This window comes from Medicago truncatula, chromosome 7 (genome assembly GCF_003473485.1).
Source record: "Medicago truncatula cultivar Jemalong A17 chromosome 7, MtrunA17r5.0-ANR, whole genome shotgun sequence".
Classification (NCBI taxonomy): Eukaryota; Viridiplantae; Streptophyta; class Magnoliopsida; order Fabales; family Fabaceae; genus Medicago; species Medicago truncatula.
Window position 1 is genome coordinate 52,344,463 of NC_053048.1, and position 21,443 is coordinate 52,365,905.

The window sequence follows — 21,443 nt, forward strand, 5'->3', positions numbered from 1 at the left end:
AAAGTACCTTAGCATTAAAAAGAGTATTTTTGATCCTCTTGCGAGTTTATCTCAGTTGGTAGGGACATTGCATAATTTATACAGGATCGGGATTCGAACCTCTGACACTTCCACTTCTCCACATTTAATTGTGTGAGTTCTAATCATTAGGCTACTAAGTCGACAAAAAAAAAAATTAACCATGGGTAAGATGATACACCCTCCGGTCATATTATAAGTAAAGGTTGACATTTTATATTCTTTCATTAAATGTATACTAAAGAGTTCATAAGTCTTAACTCAACTGATAAAAAATTAAAATTGTTAGGCCGGACATTATGATCGGGATTCGAACCCGGATACCTACATTTTATGTGTGTGAGTTTATGATGTCTTTGTCATCTTGTTTATCTATCCAAAAAAATGATATACTAAAGAAAAAACTCAATTTTTTTTAGAGAAAGTATAATGTTGCTTATTTCGCAATTTTCCGCGATTCATATTAATTTATGAATATTAATAAAGTGATGAGATTTGTACAATTATTTGGTGTCATAATTTTTGTACAATTTTTCTATCTAATAATCAGGTCATTGGGATAAATACATATTTATATTTAGATATTCATATAGATTAGATGAAAATATGAATTCTATTTATTCTTGAAATATTAAAATAATCGAAAAATAATAATGACAAATGATCAACAAACTCTTCACGCTTTGTATTTGCTATTTTCGGAGTCCGAGCTTATAGCAGATTCTTGCCGACAAATTGCTCCGCCTACTTAACCATCATCAATGTGGAGGTATGGCTTTATCGGAATTGACGAGACGATAAAAGTTGGGATGAAGAGAAGGATTGATTAAGCCCTATGTGAAATTTCTTTGAAGATGTCGAGAAAAAGCTTAGATCTGCAATTTCTCAATATGAAAGAATTGCTGGCTTTAATTCTTTTCCGATAATCACTGAGTATCCTCCTTATGGGGTAAGTATGGAACTTTTGTTTGAAAAATTTCACATTTTTACATTGTTTGATAAATTGTACAACCTTTTTCTTGTATATCCATACAATTGGTTGCGCAAAAAATCTCTATACTGTTGATTTGATCGTGAAGGACCATAGACCCAAGGTAAATTCTTCTTTTTGATTCTTAATATGCTAAGATGAGTGTCAGTATTGTGCATTTAATAAAGAATTACAACTGAATCTATGTTAAGAGTTATCTATTTTTCATGATTAATTTCAACTAGTATTACAACTGGATCTATATTAAGAGTTACCTATATCAAGACAGACGACGTGTAGAGTATGGTATGTTCATGTATGTGTTGGAAGATAGCTTTGTTGTTTGTTGATTTTATGGTTGTTGGTGGGGATTTAAGGACGTAGCAAAAACCCTGGACATTGCTCGTGCTAAATATTATACTGTCAACCTCACCGTTTTCAAATTTTAGGCACTATACGACCAACTATACAATTTAGGCACTTTAGGACCAACTATACGACTAAATATTTGTCGGTTGATTAGCTAATTTAGTAGCAGTATATGAAAAATAATAACAAGATGATGATTTGACAAAGTAAGAAATTTTGTGGAAAAAAGAGTTACAGTTGCATGTAATGTTACGGAGATAGAGCTTTTGTGTGTAATTTTGATATGCAACGTAGAAATATTGTTCATCTTTTCCTCTTGATGTTATTTAACAGCTAACATGGCACCGACACTAGTGGGTGACGATCCTGCTCTGCAACTTGAAGCGACTACTAAACTGAAAAGTATATAATAATATGGTATGTATAATGTAGAGATATAATAAGACAATTTTGAAAGATGAGAAGACACTTGACTTAACAATATAACATTGTTATATAGGTCAATTACGCGTGCAGTATATCTATTATTTAGAGAAGAACTCTCTTTTATTTACTTATGGTGTGTTTGATTTGGAAGAGAAGTTGTGAAGATGGAAGTAGATAAAGGATTGTGTGAGAAGCGAGAAAGAGGCGAAAAATAAAGTATATTCGATGTAGTGTTTTTGTTATAGAATAAAAAGAAGAGAAATTGAGATTGGCATGGGAATGTAGGAATTGAGTTTGGTTTGGCTGGGTGAACCAGTAAACCCACTCAGTTGGATTTGTGGGAACTGAATTTTGGTTTGCGGAGTGAAATTAATTTTGAGGGACTAGAATGTTTGTTTTTAGAGTGGTGAAAGGATTTAAGAGGAAGATGGTTTGGTTTAAGAAAAAGATAAGATGAACATGATGAATTTTATTGGGTTTGTCGAAGATGGATAGAAGATTGCGATTTTTTTAAATTTCTCTTTTTTAATAAAAAAAAAATTATTTTGTTGTTGTGGACCAATCTGGTTACGAGTTTAACAACTAACACATCATCCTTAATGTAACTAAGTTTTTTTTTTTTTTGAAGGATAACAAAGTTTATTAAAAGGGTAATGATATAAATTGTTAAAGAATTAATTTGAAACTAAAAAATGTAAATGACGAATGTAGTAAAAACATTAAACTTAAAGGGCTGACCCTTTCATAACAACCTAGAAAGAAAGAAAAAAGACATCCAATAACGTGAAATTTCAATATTCAATCAAATAAAAAAGGGTAATGCTTCAATGTTGATGAAAAAAGGGTCAAACATTTTTCTAGAAAAGAAAATTGATGAATTTTATGTTGAAAAAATTGTTTTGTAATATTTCAACGTGTTGATTACATAACTCTCGAGATATAAATTATACGTTCAATTTCTTAACAAGTGAATGACCTTTAAAGTGCATTTTCGAATTAAAAATGTGAATAGGCGTTAATGGCATGAAACAACTACTCCCTCCGTTTCAAAACACATGTATTTTTGCAATATGCATTATTCATATGACTTACTTTGACCATATTTTTTAACACACGTATATATAATATATAAATATGAACTTGTAAGATGTTGTTTGATTTGTCTTGATAAATATTTTCAAAATATTAAATTTTTATAATTTTTTTACTTTAGATGATTAAATATATTAAAAATCAAAGTTGTGCATCGACATGTATGAAATGATTAGTTGCGACATGTATTTTGAAACGGATGAAGCACTGATTTTTTGCAAAACTTGGGTCAAAGTACTCTCAATAGTTTATAATGCACAAGTTGTGCATTGAAATGTATATTGAATGACTTAATGTTAAGTGAGGGTTCAAAGTACTCTCAATAGTTTACAATGGTTCGAAACTTCGAATGACTTAATTGAACCCTCACCTAAAATTCAATTATTTTTTCCAATTTATTAAAAAAATAATTTTTCGTCTCCATCTTCACTTTCTTTTAAAATACCCAAATCAAACTTCTTATGCAATCAAATAAAAAAAATTTGCTCAAAACTTTTTTCCATTGACGCCAAAGCAAATATATATATGCTGATAAGGGAAGACAAGTATGACTCCAAATGTTTAACAAATTAAAATATTCCTCTAATTGGGGGAATAGTTCAAGCCCTACGTTCGCACCAAACATAATTAGGCTTGAAAGCCAAGAAGCTCAAAACATAAAATATTGAGTTTAATCATCTATAAACAATGGCTATCCACAATCAATCAGGATATCAAACAAATTACACATTCCTACCAAGCAACTCTTTAATTCTAGTTTATATACATTATCATGGCAATGTCTGTGACTAGAACAAAACGAGACTTAGTTAAACCTGCCAAGGAGACCCCATTCGTCACACTTGACATGTCAGTAATCGACAATTTACCTGTTCTAAAATGCAATGTTAGAACCTTGCATGTGTTTAGACATGGTCCTAAAGCAGCAAGGGTCATAAGAGAAGCATTGTCCTTAGCACTCGTTCCCTACTACCCCCTTGCAGGACGACTCAAAGAGTCTAATCCGCAGTGTCTCCAAATCAAATGCTCGGGTGATGGTGTTTGGTACGTTGAGGCATCAACTAATTGCACACTTGACTCTGTCAATTTCTTTGATGACATGGAGTCTATTCCATATGGTAGTCTTTTTCCAGATAATGTTCACGAGATCGAATACATCGACCCCCTTGTGCAAATGCAGGTATCAACTTACAAACTTCATGCCAGGCTTGTTCAGTTTTTTCTATCATACAATGACAATAGTCACGTCTATTTCCATAAGCTATGCCAATACTAAATAAATAGAAATTGATGGCAAACACTTAAAAAGTCGTCATTCCAAAAATATTGAGATCAATGATAAAAGAAACAAATTGGAGGAACTGAAAGCATAAACCGTTGTGCTTATGAGAATCAAAATTCTTTAACCTTTAAATTCAATAATGGTTTGTTCAAGCTTAATTAATGTAAGCACAACAATTATTATGTGAATGTATATATCTAGGGATGTCAATGGCTATCCATGGGTACGGGTAATATGATATATGTCCTCGCCTCGTTGGTCGTATATCTGGTGAGGCCAATTGCAAGTTTTTTTTTTGGGAGTGGCAAACACCACCTAAAGACCTACACACACAAACGGGAGATCCTAGTTTCGAACCTGAGTAACCACGAAAAATGTTCAGACTAACAATCTCAAGATTGCTAGTTTGACTAGGCCTTATGGACGATGATTATTATTATTGTTATCATTATTATGTAAGTTGATCCTTTAAAAAATGTATCTTGATTGAGGATCGTTTACTCATGTTTGGTCATGAGAAAATTCTTGTTTCAGGTGACTCAATTTGGATGTGGAGGTTTTGTGATAGGCCTGGTATTCAGCCATAGCATATGTGATGGCCTTGGTGCTGCACAATTTCTAAATGCGGTCGGGGAGCTAGCTAGAGGACTTGACAAACCCACCATCGAACCAGTGTGGCACAGGAACTTTTTTCCCTCTCAAGCACCTGCATTGCCAAAACTACCTCTTACACCTCAATTGCCATGCTACAAGCTAGAGCATTCCAACATAGACATACCCGCGGAACAAATAAACCGGCTGAAGAGGGAGTTTCAACAAGTTACTGGACAAAGTTGTTCTACCTTCGAAATTGTTGCTGCATTGTTTTGGAGCAGCAGAACAAGAGCCATTAATTTTGATCCCAATACCCAAGTGAAGCTCGTGTTCTTTGCAAATTGTTGATACCTCGTAGACCCTCCTCTACCCAATGGTTTCTATGGAAATTGTTTCTTCCCAGTGACAACTACAGCCTCATGTAAGTCACTTAGAATAGCACCAAATATCATTAAAGTGGTGAAGCTTATCCAAGAAGCGAAGACCAAGTTACCTTCAGAGTTCGTTAAGTACTTGAAGGGTGAACATATAAAAGGTGATGATGAGTTTGAGGACCCGTTTGCACCAACACCGAATTACGCCACACTGTTTATGTCTGAGTAGGGGGGGTTGGGATTCGACAATGTGGACTATCAGTGGGGTCCACCTGTTCATGTAGTCCCCATTCAAGGCTCTGTCATTGTGCCAGCTGGCATTGTGTGCTCGCTGCCTCTCCCAAACAGAGGGATTTGTTTGGTTACATGGTGTGTGGAGGAGGCACATCGCCTTCCCTTCATTGATCAAATTCATGGTCTTATATATATAAGCAACTGTTATAATAAGAACTTCACCGTGCCAGATTCTAAAAGTTCGTCTTTTTTACACATAAGAACAATATTTTATTATAATTCAAAGATAACAAGTTGTGTCCGTCAGGAAACTAAAATGCAGTTTCTGTTGTATTTATTGTTATATTTTCTTTTCAAATAAAGTGTATATTTTATATGCAGCCATTCTTGATGTCATTCAAAATCATATATATCTATACAATGACCAATAACCTTCAATGATAAATCTAGTTGACTATAATGGGCATATGAAGAGTAATAAGAATCTTCTCATCATACAGATATCAAACTACAAGTCATCATCACTTTCATCACTATATGAAACAAGGCCAGTTTGAGCAACTTCATTTGACCTATCAGCTATGCCATTCAATGGCTGTACTGGTTCTAAAGGCTTACTCTTATCATTCACATAAGTAATTCCCGCTTTTGGAACGTCTTCCGTATTTCCTTCATCCACCTTGGCTTTTTTAGCTTGAGGCTTGACTTTTATAATCATGTTTAATGGGCGAGAGGCTGGCTTCCTCTTTCCAGCAGCAGGCTTTTCTTCCTGCCGGAGAAAACAGACTAAATGACTGACAAAGAAATAGAAACAGCTAAAACACACATTTATTAGTTCTGATTCAAAATTGCATGCATGGCTGCAATGACTTGGAAATCCCTTCAGGAATCAGCCCAGTCACAGATATTTTAAACTGAGGCAATACTTATTTAATATAAATTTGTAAATTAAAAATATAACAAATTTTTAAAACACATATATATATGCTCTAACACAGATATATGCTCTAACATCATCGTATTGGGCTTTGAGCAATCAAACAAATGTCATTGGACACCACATCTTAGGTCACAACCTTAAGGCATAATGTTTATGGGTTCTCTCACTTATAAAGTGCTCAACATCCATTTTCCATCCAATCTGGGACTCTTACTCACACTTTATATTCCAAAAATATTATGATCCAAAAAAAAGCAATAAAACAGGGTTTAATTACACTAGTCATCATCAAGTGACTTATGAAGTAGAAGGATTTTGTGTTTGTGTGCAACGGAACCTGGGAGGCTTCTGTTTTTGTACCCCTTCCATTCATTAGTGCTGTACTAGTATTATTATTATTTTACAAGAGTAGTGCTGGACTATTTATACTACCAGTATTCTTTTGATCAGTAATAAATATATATGAAAAATGATATTTGTACAACCATTTTTGTACAACTTTTGTACAACTTTCTCTCTCATACTCACATTATCTTCATATTCTCTCTCTTCCTTTTTCTCTCTCTATTGTTTTTTGACCAATAAAAAGAGAGAACAACAAGGTTGTCCCAAAATTTGTACCAAAAGAGTAGTTCAAATATCACTACTCATATTTTTATTATTAATATGTATACTATTTAGGAATTTTTCTTGAAAACTTAGCAACTGCGGTCAGTTTATTGTGAATGCATCAACCACTGGATCATTATACAAAGTAATGCTATGGACAACCTCTCAAACACTCTCCTTTTGACACTTGCTTATTTATTGGCCCACGTCACTCTCTTTGCAAACTCCATCACCGGGTAACCGGCTAAGCCATTGCCTAAAATAGCGTTCTCTCTCTTCTGCCATCTGAAAGGTTTTCTCACCCAATACCTGTTCCCACTGTCTTCTTTGTTTATCCCACCAGCACCAAATTTGCGATTAGGATCTACAGTTCAAGGGTTTAAGATCATCTTCGCTAGATCTAAGAATCTATAATCCCAACAAGTTCAAGGTCATTTTCGTCATCAAGATCGAAGAGATTATGTTGTTATTTTAATTCTATTTGATTTATGGTTGTTATTAGCATGAATCCATAAATTTAGAGCTTGCCTCCATAATTAATTGATGCAGTTCTTCATAAAAAGGATTAATTTAAGGGTCTGAGTAAGAAGAAAAGAAAAGAAACCCAACCACTGTGAAATAGAAACTTGGAATCTTTGATGGGTATATATTGTCTTCTGGATTTAAGGTAGAATGAAAAGAAAGTCCTGTGAATTTTAATTTTTATTCAGTTTTTTTCTAAAAAAATTCTTCTGATTGTTTTTATTTTGCCCTTTAATTTGAGATAAAGTTTGAGACTTGAACAAGCAAGAACCTTACTGTCATTGTGGAGTTATGTCATGTTAATTAGAGTCAATGAGTCATCTTGCTATTGTAGTTGTTCGAAAGGTTCTTTTATTTGGGCAAAGAGTTTGGGGGATTCATGTATTCCTTGACTGTGAAAAAAAAAAATGAAAAACTGGGAATCTGAAGTGATGCGTGTGTGATTTTTTGGTCAACAATAGCATGTCTGGGTTTTCTTCACAAAAGAGGACAATTTAAAATAATAAAAAGTATTAAAATATACTAAACAAGATGGATCGGTTGCCGGTTAGAGGATTAATGAAAATTGATGAAATGGCCCAATAGTTTAGAGAATAGCAAAGAGAGAGTGTTAGAGCGGTTGTGCCTAGCACTCCTCTTATACAAATTATGGCTTCTTTTAAGCTTTAGATGAATAAACACAGAAATCGTACTAAATGATCCTGTGCGGTCTAGAGAGGAAAGGAGGTTCTAATCTAGTAACTGACTAGTAAAAGGAGAGCCTTAACTCGGGAATTTCAAACAACCAAGACTTGTCCTGCCGAGTGGGGTTGGCAATTTGGGACGAATTTTTCGACGAACTTCTCCCCTGGCATTCCATGGGTTCTAATAACTAGTACACTACATCATTCATTATAAAAATTGTTAGCAAAAGAAAGAAAATTTGCTGACCAACCTGGACTGCAAGTACAGAAGCTTTTTCCTTAAGTTCATGCACAGTGTTGGACTGCATTGCTATTGCTGCCTGAGATCAACATGCAAAAGAAATATAGAAACAATCAAACAAAAATCATTGGGCAAATAATGGACACGTGATATGATAATCTCGCCAAATCCATAATTATTCTGAAAGAAAAAGTACAAGGGATGAATTTGTATATTTGTATATAAAAGAGAAGAGTTGTTATCATATAGTACTTGTTATGACTTAACTTGAAAGCTACGTAGTTGTTGGGCTTCCTCATCTGCCAATTTTTGTTCATATTCCCTTTTTGTCTGACAGGTGGATAAAACACAAAAAAAAAAAAAATATGTTAGAAAAAAGAAAGAACAAGCGCGTTCATAAACTTTGCATCAACAATTTCTTCAAGCATTATTTTGTTCTCATATTGTTAAAGTTGATCAAATTGTTTTTGAGAAATGTACAATATCTGTCTGTACAACTGTAGAAGAAAAGGATATATCTAGTCATATCAAATTCCATAATTTGTACTTTCAGTTTCAGGTTCAAGCCATGAAAATGCTGTAAAAATAAAACCAGAAACTTACTGATTCATAATTATCAAGAAACTCGGTCTCATCCTCGTCTAAAGCTTTGGGAGGTCCTGTGATAATTAAAGACCAGCCAAAATTCAACCAAGATTACAGCAAAAGGAAACCATGTAGAGAAGAGAAAAAAGTAAGTGGGTAAAATCTGAACATAATTAAAGCAGTTAGCTTAAACTATGCCCATCTCAAAAGGTACAACACTAAATAATCAGGAGAGAATTAACAGTTGAAAATTGGCATCAATGTTGTCAATGGCAGATTGCAGATGATAAGGGTCTGTTTGGATAAACAGCTCATATGCAGCTTATAGCACAAACATTTATCTTAATAAGCTTGCATAAGTTATTTTCATAGCAAAAAATAAAATAACCTTAAATTGTTTTTGTATATGCTGTAAGTTGTTTTTTAAGCTATATTGGAGAACTGATGAAAATAAGTTGAAAAAAACTAATAAAAATTGTCATAAGTTAAGCAGAAAGAATAAGTTCTCCCAAACAGTCTCAAAAAACTTATGCTAGTGGATAAACTCAAATAAGCCAATCCAAATTCCAAACACTATTTTAAGCTAATTTTGCTATGCAACAACACCACTATAGCCGCTATTGGTCAACACTGGTACTACTAAATTTTGTATTACTAAACAATAGTAGTTTGTTGAAAATCCGCTATGCTATAGCCGACATTTGACAACACTGTTATACATTATCAAATTGAGTTATTTAGAGAAACAAGCTATCCTCCGAAATTGTAAATGGTGGTTGAATTGAATACTCACTATGTTTGAATCTTTCATTAAATTCAGCATCCTTCTTGTCCTTGTTCTCCTTCAGAATCTGCAATGCAAATGCAAGGTTTATGAGTAAGTAATTTTATTTTTTTTTTCTTTCTCATAATCTAAAATTTGGTTTAGCAATGAGAAAGCAAACCTCGAAGAGAGGTCTATCCCTGTGGGCAGTGCCATCTTCAACACGTTCTCCCCTTGTTCTTTTAGATTCTGCCAACTGTTCCAAAACAATGAGGAATTTGGTGACGAAACCCTAATTTATGCAAAATTGACGGATTTGAGATTGAAGAGAGTTTGTTAACTTACTTGCTCTTCGGAGACGAAGTTCATCATTCTGATGGGACGACCTGATTCTTCATCCATGGTTTCAAAACTTGCGAACTGCAACTGCTACCGAACGAAAATTCAATTTCAGAAGAGAAGGTGGAATGGAAAACGTGGGGGAGGAAGGAGGAGATACACTGTAACAAACAGTTGCGGAGCTTTTGGGTCGTTCTGTTGCTTAATATTTAGATTGGGTCATATTTTCAACTCAGCCACCAACTTTTCACACCCCCAATCCCCCCCATTTAGATTTTGCACGGTGGATCCAATTTATTCTGACAACAAATAATAGTCCCTCGCATGACTATTATAACTAAAAAATTATTTTTAAGTTCACTGCATAATCTAATCGATGTATGTGGTTATATTAATGGTCACATACATCACTCATTGAATGAATTTAAAAAATTGTTTTACTTATAAGAGTGATTAGATGGAGTACTCAGATTACTCTTCAATATTTATATACCTAAGAATCAATTGAAGTCATTAACTTTGTTGTAATTATAAAGACTTTCTTGACATTGCGCAATGTTAATTAAATTGTTTTCCATATCACTTTCAATTAAATTGTAACTATTTTGCTAACTGCAATGTATTGAAATATGTAGGGATCGATGTGCAAACATCAAATTTTCCACCTGTTCATTTTAAATTTCAAGAGTGAAATATATATTGTCTTAAAGTCGTTATCTCAAATGTTACACCAAATTGAATGTTTAGAACTTTCCATGGTACAATTTTAATTAAGACAGTTTGTTTGGAATTATTTTGCAATAGCTATTTTTACGGCAAATTAGTTTATCATCTCCAACTTTTTTGAAACCCATAGTATAAAATACATCATGTTAACATAGTTTCATACCTCCATTGAGCTGGTTTGAGCTCGCGTTAAACATTTTCGTATGAAATTGTAGATATCAAGCAATATATCCCTCGTATCTATAAAATGACAATCTACCATGAAATTCAAGAATAATAGTCAACTTCGGCATATTTGAAAGATATACGAAAGAACATTAAAAAAAAAAAAGATATATCAAGGAACTAAGCTGGTTGATCAGTAGGCATAGTTTTAAAAATCGGATCGATAATCGACTCGATAAGGGCATCGAATCACTGGGTCAGTGAACGAACCATTGGATCATTAGTCGAACCACATGACTAAATCGAATTAAATCGAATGACTCGATCATAAGATTCGGCCTCAACGAAAAATTCGTTTTATATTGAATCATAATGATTCATATGACTCGGTCTCTAAAAAAAATGAAAAAATTTAACACTTATAAAATCTTAAAATATTAAATTACAAGTTTGTAAATGTATAAAAGCACCTTGAATTATAGCTACATATAATTTTGTTGATGTGAGTACATATTCAAATAAATATTTAACTCGACATCTACGATACAAATAGAAACAATTGCACTAAAAAAACATGTGATCAAGCAAAATATTGATAAATGTATTATGCATGCATATACTTTTATATTTATTAATTTATAATGATATTGTGTTTAAATATTTTAAAGGGTGTAAAACCGAAAATGACCTATATTATGGGGGGTAAAGCATCAAACCCAATAAAATATTTGAGGATATCCTTATACATGTTTATAACTAATATGTTCATTGTATAACTATCAAAATCCAATCAATTAACACAATTAGCATGTAGCCTAGTGGATAATTGTTGCTTGTCTTATCCAAATGCATCATGGTTCAACACCCACCAATGTCAATTTTTTAACAAAATTTATTTAATTAAAAAATTCAGCTTAGGCATCAAACCGGGCCGGTTCATCAACTATGTTTTTTCGAGCTACCGTTAGGAGGCGGATAAACCCTAAACCCCAAATACAATAAATCATGCAAATAAATTATTTATTCAAACGAGTTTATATTTTAGATGTTACGTCATCATTTTATCAAAAACATGCATAACTTGATTTTCATAAAAACTCGCAACGGAAAACGGCATCATAAATATCTCAGCAACATATAACAAATATCAAAAACCATGTCTCATAATACATCACGGACAATATCTAAAATCTCATACATAAATAAAAAACAATTCGGCAATAATATAAATACATAGCATAAGTCCCAAGCACTCACAAGCAATACGAACTCAAACTTGCACGTCGTCTACACCATTTATAAAAATGGCGAAACGGTCAACCAAACGACCATTGAGGGGTTAAATAGTATTTCACATAATAAAATATAATCAAAGAAATAGCATTCAAGGATTTCAAGTATCACATATACACATGTTCATCATCCCATAATACTAACATCATGTGAATATTATCTTAAAATCAATCATAACACATCAATTTTCATTTCAACATCAAGAGGTCATCACATCACCAACAATTAAATTCATGGTGTCCATACTTTGTCATGTATAAACATCAAATCATATTTTAACATAAGGAAACTCATCAACAAATATCGCACTTTCAATTAGGCATACTGACACATAATTCACTGTGTCATTTCACCTCGTCAAATAATATAATACCATCTTTCACATCTTCAATACACATATTCATCATCAAGATACAATATTCTCATATAATTATTTCAAATAAACACAATCATCATCTCAAGAAAATAAACATGAAATTTATCATCATCAAATGAATCATCAAGCCAAGTACATATGATTCACGCTTCATCACCATTCACCAAAATAATCAGCATCAATTAAAATCATTAAGATATGTTCTCATCATTTTCATTTCATCACCATTATCGTAAGTGTACAAGCATCACCAAAGAATAAACACAATCATGTACATATGTTCACATAATTCACATCATCAAGTATGAGACATTTCACATAGACTCGCATGTAGAGTCATGTTCTAGACATGACTCTACATGCATGTGGTACCATCTGGATGTCAGAGGTAATTTTACTTATCAATCCCTCTACATATAGGACTTGTGAATGCATGGATGTCAAGCATTGACTCGATAATGCACAACACCAATTAACTATTCATATTCTCTACATTTTATCCACATTGCATTATTAAACAATACATCCAACATCAACATTCATCAAATATTCATCTCTACATATTCATCATCAATATTCATATCTGCATATTCATCATCAAAATCATTTATCACCACAAAGAAACAATATATTTTCATAAACCACAATTTGCATAATAGACGAACAATCATCCACACCACGATAACCAATGAGAAGCGCATATCACATCCTATTGATTTCTTGTTCTTAAAATGCTAATTTTAAGAAGTAATCCTAAAAAACCCCAAAAATTAATTCATCGTTTTTGCAAAAAAAGCCAACTTTTTTGATGACGGTTTTCTCCTCTGATATTTTTTCCTTTATTTTTTTTATGTTTTTTTTTCTTTTTACTTTTTTCATATTTTTGACATCATAGTCTTAAATCTCTAAAAAAATAAATAAATCATAGTTTGAAAACTCGGCTCGGTAATCTACTCGAGGAGGGTACTGAGTCAATAGTCGAATTGATGTGTTATTGGTTAAACCGCATGACTAAATTGAATGACTCTATTATATAACTCGGTCTTTTGATTAAATTTGTATAGATATTCACTAGATTAAATTGAATTGAACGAGTGACTCAATCACTCCAAAAATGACACCTATAAAATAAAAAGAAAATACGACAACAAATCACTTTATTAATTCTCTTAAAAAAAAAAATCACTTTATTAATTAATACAAATCAATCCTTAATCATAAAAAAAATTAAACAAAAATGAATAGAATCCCCTGGCAATACACAATAATATTACATTGTTTTCTGCATATTATAAGCATATCACAAACGTGTTCAACGATATTTCAATATTTAAATAATACGTTATACTTATATAAAAACCAAAATTTTTGCGCATCCAGGGAATCGAACCCTGGTCAGTACCGTGGGAGGGTACTATGATACCACTACACCAGATGCGCTTGTTGCTGAGATTTTCCATATTAATAGAATGTATAACATTAAAAGCTTGATTTACTCCATAACAGAGTATAATTTTGTCTCGTTATTAGTTGGCAGTTACACACGCGTTTCCGTGGTTCCCATTGGAAGATTAGAGTGACGTGGCAGCTGTCGTATGCGTAACACGCCAGCTAGGAAACATACAGAAGAACGTAAAAAAACCAAGGTTGATTTGAGTTGAAGAGGTTTTGTTCTGTTTCACCGCGTGTGTGTTTTTCTTTTCTCAAAACAATTGGAGAATTTTGGAGTAACGGGACAGAAGAACACAACATAGTAGTTTGTATTTTTCATCCTCTTCCCCGATCCCTCTTCCCCATTCATCTTTCTTCTTTCTCTCTCAGGTATGTACGTTAATCCCAATTCCTTTCTTTTCTTTTCCATTACTTATACAATTCATTCAATTCTTGATCTCAATTTCCAAAACCCTAGTTATCTTGCCTTCAATTTCCAATCTTTTTCGATCAATTTATAGCTGCTTTAATAATATCTACACATTGGATCTCTGATTTTGATTCAGGAATTCCAATTCCACCGGTGGGGTTTCAACAGGTCTCTGCAAATTCTTTGGACTCAAGTTACAATCTTTAAATAAATATATTTTCTTGACAATCTTGACTCCTCCCAATCGCCAATGCTGTAAATTTTTTAACTTTTTACATAATCTCATTCTGGGTTTGATTGCTTGTAATTGTTTTATTGCGTTACCTTAACCTTTTCAATGTCTAATAACCCAACACAACCTAATGTTGGGTTCATCCCATCAAACCCAGAACAAAAACAGACTCCAATTCCAATTCTTCCCCCTCCTCCGCCTCCTTCAACTAGTATTTTAGCACCACCACCTAGATTTCCTCCACCAATATTACAACTACAGAAAGATCATACTTCATCTGCCAATGGCAGTCCAGTTCCTCACTTGAGTACCCCTCCTGGACCTCCTGTATTTACATCTCCTGTCCGTCCAGCTGCCATTCCTTTTCGAACTTCACCCGCTTCGCCTCAGCCGCCTGCTCGTTCCTCAGCCTCTTCTTTGCCAACCTCGTCGCCACCACGTTACTCAAATGGATCTTTTGACTTACAGTCACAAGTGTCTGGTGGCTTAGAGGATCATATTCCAAATGGAGAGTCATCCTTTGTACTTTTCTCAGCTCATAAGGTGAATCCTGCTTTATTATCTTTACATTGAATTACTTACTATTTGATAAAAGGCTTGTTTCAATTGACTTATTTGAGGAGTTTATCTACTGTCATAAATACTTATCCCAAGAACCTCTCCAGAATAGTTTATAGTTTTTATGAAAACAATTTGACTTTGTTTTATCTTGTTGTAGAAATAGCTTATACATAAGTATGTATATGATAAGTGCTTCATAAGTTGTTTAAGCTAACAGGGCCAAATTATATTTTTTTTATGAATTACCTTTTTTTTTTAATGTATAAAACTTATTCTTTCCATTTGATAAGTAGGTATTGAAGCAGAAGAAACAAGCAAATGTACCCAGTTTGGGTTTTGGGGCTTTGGTCTCTCCTGGTAGGGAGGTCTCAACTGGCCCCCAGGTAATACAGCGTGATCCCCATCGCTGTCAAAGCTGTGGGGCATATGCAAATATATACTGCAACATATTGCTTGGATCAGGCCAGTGGCAGTGTGTTATATGTCGAAAACTGAATGCAAGTGACGGTGAGTACATTGCACATAGCAAAGAAGATCTTCACAGATTTCCAGAACTGTCTTCACCAATGGTTGACTATGTTCAAACTGGGACCAAGCGACCTGGTTTTGTTCCAGTTTCAGATTCCAGAATGTCTGCACCAGTAGTTCTTGTAATAGATGAATGTCTAGATGAACCTCACTTACAGCATCTTCAGAGCTCTTTGCATGCATTTGTTGATTCTCTGCCTCCAACAACAAGATTAGGAATTATATTATATGGCCGTACTGTGTCGGTGTACGACTTTTTAGAAGAATCAGTTGCATCTGCTGATGTGCTTCCTGGGGACAAGTCGCCAAGTGAAGATTCTTTGAAGGCTTTGCTTTATGGTACCGGTATATATTTGTCGCCAATGCATGCTTCACTGGCTGTAGCGCATTCAATATTTTCATCATTGACGCCGTATAAGTTGAACGTACCAGAAGCTTCCAGAGATCGGTGCCTAGGAACTGCTGTTGAAGTTGCTCTTGCTATAATTCAGGGCCCATCTGCTGATCTGTCTCGAGGGGTTGTCAAAAGGTCAGGGGGCAATAGTAGAATTATTGTCTGTGCCGGTGGACCGAACACTTACGGGCCTGGATCTGTTCCTCATTCTTTTAACCACCCTAATTATCCGTATATGGAAAAGACAGCATTGAAATGGATGGAGAATTTAGGTCGTGAGGCTCATCGACACAATATATTGGTTGATATATTATGTGCTGGAACATGCCCTGTAAGAGTTCCTATCTTAAATCCTCTTGCAAAAGCATCAGGTGGAGTTTTGGTTCTTCATGATGATTTTGGAGAAGCCTTTGGCGTTAATTTACAAAGGGCGTCTGCCAGATCGGCAGGCTCCCATGGACTGTTAGAATTGCGCACATCAGATGATATTCTCATCACTCAAGTTGTGGGTCCGGGGGAAGAGTCACATGTAGACACCCATGAAACATTTAAAAACGACGCCGCTCTTTATATTCAAATGCTAAGTGTTGAAGAGACACAGAGCTTCGCTCTCTCTATGGAAACCAAAGGAGACATCAAAAGCGATTTTGTCTTTTTCCAGTTTGCAATTCAGTATTCAAATGTGTATCAGGCTGATGTCTCAAGGGTCGTTACTGTTAGATTGCCAACAGTAGATAGTGTTTCGGGATATCTTGAAAGTGTTCAGGATGAAGTGGCTGCTGTCCTCATTGCAAAGAGAACTTTGTTACGAGCTAAGAACCATTCAGTTGCTGTTGATATGCGGGCAACAATAGATGAAAGAATCAAGGATATTGGCCTAAAATTTGGCTCCCAATTACCCAAATCAAAACTTCATTGCTTCCCAAAGGAGCTTTCTCTCTTACCGGAGCTCCTTTTCCATCTCAGGAGAGGGCCACTATTGGGATGCATTATTGGCCATGAAGATGAGAGGTCCGTGCTGAGGAACCTATTTCTAAATGCATCTTTTGATCTATCTCTCAGAATGGTGGCTCCTCGTTGTCTAATGCACAGGGAGGGGGGAACTTTTGAAGAGCTACCGGCTTATGATCTTGCCATGCAGTCCGATACTGCTGTTGTACTTGATCATGGAACTGATGTCTTCATTTGGCTGGTATGTCTACTTGTATCTGTTCTATTATTACATTTTCTTAGTTGGGACATGGATAAATTATTTGCTCCTTCTATGGTTTAGAGGGTATTTTTGGGCACTAACCTAAATCAATTATACTACATTTGCTCTCCTGCCAGCAATTGTTCATGTTGTTTTTAAATTTACTTCCTGTTGTGTAACCTGTGATAGAAAAAAGGTTTAGTTTTCATGGTAATGGACTTGATATGCCATTGCGTTATGAAATGTAGGAACAGTAGTTAGTCTGGTCACAGTTGTTAATAAGGTGCAGTATTGAGTGGTGCATGGCTGCTTTCTTCCTTGTTTCCTCATTTTTCATCTTCCTTTCATCTATTGTTCTTTTCAATGGAAATACAACCCAGCCTTTTTTGTCACCTGGCCAGCGGCTGCTGGTCCAGAAGCAACTGCGGCTGGTGACAGATGGCCAACAAAGTTGTTGCAACTGGCAACCTGTACTCATGAAAAGAAACTAATTTTTGTCTCTTGACTGTCAAACTTTTTGGTCGACAATTCTAAATAAACTCTTCTGAACTTTTTTATGGTTAAGTTTTTGATGTTGCATTTTTACATTTGGTTTTGGATGATTGTCTAAATCAACGTGACTTTTGTAATGTTTTTTATATAGTGCATTTTATCCTATATATTTGTTATTTTGTTTGAATATTGCCGCCCTTTGCTCTTTTGCATATAATAAAATGTGCTGATTGCCATAAATAACTGGTTCTGATGGCTTAGCAACAAAAAAAAATCTTGTTCCGATGGAGTGACTTTTTTTGCTCAAGGGGCATATGAGTTGGGTCTGTAATTTTTCTTCTTTATCTGATGCTTGAATAAGGCGGTTGTTGAAACATACCTTGTATTTTTTTTTTGGGATACAATACAAGAGGGCCAAAGCCCAAACATACCTTGTATTTAAAGTCTACAGATCTATAGTTCTAATGATTGCCTAAATTACACATTTGGACTTCGATTCTGCTCTTCCCAGTTTCAGTCATAACAAATGCCAAACTTGTAGTGTGTTTGTTTTCACACTGACCACGGCAGCAAATTGTTGCTTTCAGGTTGCACTTGTGAGTGTGTGCTTTGATGTGAGAATTAAACACAAATAGTACTTTCAGTAGCTGTGATTAAGTTTCCTCCTATAAACTTTTGTATATACATCTTCTGGCATGTCAAAGTTTCTTCTGCCTCTGTGGCATCAAATTGATGACAAAATACTTATTTTTTATTTACATCAAGATGGCAATACACAACGCCATGTGGGAAACTATGTTGTAAAATTATAATTAAAACCAGGATATTGATTTGAAACTGTGTTCACAAAATATTACTGTATTTCTTCAGCTTGTGTGGTAGCTCTTGGAACATTTTTGTTGGCCATATTTTTAGTTTCTTTCTCTATTTAGAATTTCCATATTGTTGTTCTGTTTGTTTTCTCCCAATATACATGCATTTTCCTTATATTTTATGGATGGATTTTCTAGGGTGCTGAACTTGTAGCCAATGAAGGAAAAAGTGCTTCTGCTTTGGCTGCATGCAGGACATTGGCTGAAGAGCTGACCGAGTTCCGTTTTCCAGCTCCTCGTATCCTTGCATTCAAGGTCAATTTTCTCCTTCATATTTATTCTTGGTGTCATCTTCTTGTAAAATAAACTAATATATAACTCTGAATTTACATTTGAAAACAGGAGGGTAGCTCGCAGGCTCGATATTTTGTCTCTCGTCTCATACCAGCACACAAGGATCCTCCTTATGAGCAGGTGAACAACACTAGCAAATTTATTATCCTTTGATGTGAGACTTCAGATGTGTTTGTTCTAAATAAATTACATATTTTTTTGCAGGAGGCAAGGTTCCCTCAACTTAGGACATTAACATCGGAACAGAGAACAAAGCTGAAAAGCAGTTTTGTTCACTTCGACGATCCAAGTTTCTGTGAATGGATGCGAAGTTTGAAGGTCGTACCACCTCAACCAAGTTGATGAACCCGGTAGTCTTCTGCATTAGGTGATTTGGTGGTTTAATTTATAAAATCCTAAAAAGATCTTGGTGAAGCCAAGTTTGTTTGGCATGTTTTGTGGAATAGATACATACAGTGAAATGTCGCATATGTCACAAAAACTCTCAAATTCGGAGCCTCTCCCATTCATTTTGTTCACTTTTGAAAAACGTTCATAAAGGTGCAAGTTGCACTTGAAAAAAAAAATGTTTTTCTTTGTTTTTTGGTTTTATTATTCGAAGATGTCCATCGGCAGAAGTTGATATGTTATCATAGAGCAATAAAGGATTTCTCTTTATTTATATTTATAGCATTTGTTGATTGCCATTTTTCACTTATCTCTTTGGTCATGGTCTCATGGAAACTGTTTCGAAAATGACTTGGTTTATATACAATTTCATTTTAAAGATGTGTAAAATATTAGTTTTTATTTAGTTCTTCTGCGTACTAGTAATTGCTTTCTATATGGGAATCAAAATATTAGTTTATCATAGTTTCCAATCTCGATACGATGGTGAGAATCCTTTGTTGTCAGGATATTTATTTTGTGATTGTGATAATATTATCACGATTGAAGAGAGCTTAGTAAGACATAAATTATTTTTTGTTTAATTAATAATTTATGGCACTTGAAAAGAATTTTAAATTATAAATTTTATCTTGTGGTTTGTGCATTCAACACATTGAAACATAAAAAATAAAATTTTAGACATGAAAATTATCAATTATTTTTATTTTTGAATCTTTAATAAATGGACACTTGTTAGCAAGACCCTTGGTTTATAAGGATTTAAACTATTTAAGACTTTTTCAAATAGATCTCTAAAATAAATATTGTAATCACGTATCTAAATCATTTTTTTTAATTAACACAAAAAAAACATTTTTTTTAATTAAGTTATTTTGTTAAATGACTGTTTGATAGTTAAAAAAATGATTTGAGTATTTTTTATATTGAAAAATTTAGGGGGAAAAGATGATGTTCTAGTCTAGGAAGATTTTCGGCCTAAAAAAACTCTTACAAAAAGATTTCACATGTATTTTTCTAAAAAAAACACTCACAAAATAGATTTATATTTACATTTCTTTAAGTATAAAAAAAAAACGATATTCATTAATTTAAATCGATAGAGTACATCAGATACAAATATCGCTAAAAACGTAAAGGGTGAACCTGCGAACAAACTCACAACACCCAAGTTAATAGCATAAAACGGCAAAATGCCTACAAATAATATGATAAAACCTAAATCACCGAAATTCACATGCTTCCAGATCTGCAATGTTGACGCCAAAATCATTGCTTGAATTTGTAATTGACTGATGCCAATCTTTCAATAGGAACTAAACGAACACCGCGACAAGACGCGAAATCAAACGCCACACAAAACGACGAACAACACAACGCCACACTTAGACGACGAAATCACAGAAAAAAAACACAAAAGAAAAAACCTGGTATACGTGAAAACCACTTATTTAAATTGAAAGAAAAAGGAAAAAAGAAGTAGATGGGTGATTCTAGGTCAAAAAATGACCTAAAACCAACCCTCCAGTGGCGGAGCCCTTCATGGGCTGGGTGGGCCACGGTCCACCCGGAAAAATTAAAAAATCAACGATTATAAGTCTATTTTGCGAGATTTTATGCAATTTTGTGTCGGTTTTATGTTTTGGTTGATCCAAATTTCTGCAAAGTGGTGTAATGGCCCATCCGAAAATTTAAATAATTCAATTATAGGTCTATTTTGCGAGATTTTATACAATTTTATGTCGATTTTAGGTTTCGGTTGATTCAAATTCCCGCAAATTGGTGTAGTGTCCCACCCGAAAAATTTAAATAATTCAATTATATGTCTAATTTGCGAGACTTTAAACAATTTTTCAATAGTTAATTTTAGTGGCCCACCCTAACATTTTTTTCTGGCTCCGCCACTGCACCCCTCCTCTATGAACGAAGGAGAAAAAAAGTTTAGAGAGAAGTTGAAGTTTCTCTCACTAGAAAACTTCTGGTCTCACCAAAATGGTGTTAATTTAAATAAAAATTTAAAAATTGTTAA

General features: G+C 34.1%; 3 protein-coding genes, 1 long non-coding RNA gene and 1 other non-coding gene across 5 annotated transcripts; 3 read left to right on the forward strand and 2 right to left on the reverse strand.

The window, feature by feature from the left end:
- Positions 1-925: 925 nt before the first annotated feature.
- Positions 926-2,283, forward strand: LOC120577121 (uncharacterized). Its single transcript, XR_005643168.1, has 3 exons — positions 926-967; positions 1,098-1,112; positions 1,691-2,283. It is a non-coding gene; the product is annotated as an uncharacterized lncRNA (long non-coding RNA).
- Positions 2,284-3,486: 1,203 nt separating this feature from the next.
- Positions 3,487-5,739, forward strand: LOC11426631 (acyl transferase 4). Its single transcript, XM_024771349.2, is given in 2 exon segments — positions 3,487-4,055; positions 4,692-5,739. Coding segments are annotated over 2 exon segments (1,437 nt in total). The 5' UTR covers positions 3,487-3,647; the 3' UTR covers positions 5,721-5,739.
- Positions 5,727-10,314, reverse strand: LOC11435294 (PSME3-interacting protein). The gene is made up of 7 exons (XM_003626015.4): positions 10,048-10,314; positions 9,884-9,958; positions 9,733-9,790; positions 8,958-9,013; positions 8,622-8,684; positions 8,365-8,433; positions 5,727-6,128 (listed from the first exon to the last, which is right to left on the reverse strand). The coding sequence occupies exons 1-7, from the start codon at positions 10,102-10,104 to the stop codon at positions 5,868-5,870; spliced, it is 639 nt and encodes a 212-aa protein (XP_003626063.1). The 5' UTR covers positions 10,105-10,314; the 3' UTR covers positions 5,727-5,867.
- A 3,656-nt stretch (positions 10,315-13,970) lies between these two features.
- TRNAG-CCC (transfer RNA glycine (anticodon CCC)) lies at positions 13,971-14,041 on the reverse strand. The gene has a single exon. It is a non-coding gene; the product is annotated as a tRNA-Gly (tRNA).
- A 220-nt stretch (positions 14,042-14,261) lies between these two features.
- Positions 14,262-19,713, forward strand: LOC11431899 (protein transport protein SEC23). Its single transcript, XM_024770059.2, has 6 exons — positions 14,262-14,422; positions 14,599-15,237; positions 15,549-17,369; positions 18,872-18,988; positions 19,076-19,147; positions 19,232-19,713. The coding sequence occupies exons 2-6, from the start codon at positions 14,800-14,802 to the stop codon at positions 19,367-19,369; spliced, it is 2,586 nt and encodes an 861-aa protein (XP_024625827.2). The 5' UTR covers positions 14,262-14,422; positions 14,599-14,799; the 3' UTR covers positions 19,370-19,713.
- The last annotated feature ends 1,730 nt before the right edge of the window (positions 19,714-21,443 follow it).

Excerpts from the sequence above, each read along its gene's own strand:
- LOC11435294 (XM_003626015.4), bottom strand. The coding sequence starts at position 10,104 with ATGGATGAAGAATCAGGTCGTCCCATCAGAATGATGAACTTCGTCTCC. Across the intron at positions 9,791-9,883 it reads GGGATAGACCTCTCTTCGAG|ATTCTGAAGGAGAACAAGGA; the intron begins GTTTGCTTTCTC and ends TTTGCATTGCAG. Across the intron at positions 6,129-8,364 it reads CTTCTGTACTTGCAGTCCAG|GAAGAAAAGCCTGCTGCTGG; the intron begins GTTGGTCAGCAA and ends TTTCTCCGGCAG.
- LOC11431899 (XM_024770059.2), top strand. The coding sequence starts at position 14,800 with ATGTCTAATAACCCAACACAACCTAATGTTGGGTTCATCCCATCAAAC. Across the intron at positions 15,238-15,548 it reads TACTTTTCTCAGCTCATAAG|GTATTGAAGCAGAAGAAACA; the intron begins GTGAATCCTGCT and ends TTTGATAAGTAG. Across the intron at positions 17,370-18,871 it reads CTGATGTCTTCATTTGGCTG|GGTGCTGAACTTGTAGCCAA; the intron begins GTATGTCTACTT and ends TGGATTTTCTAG.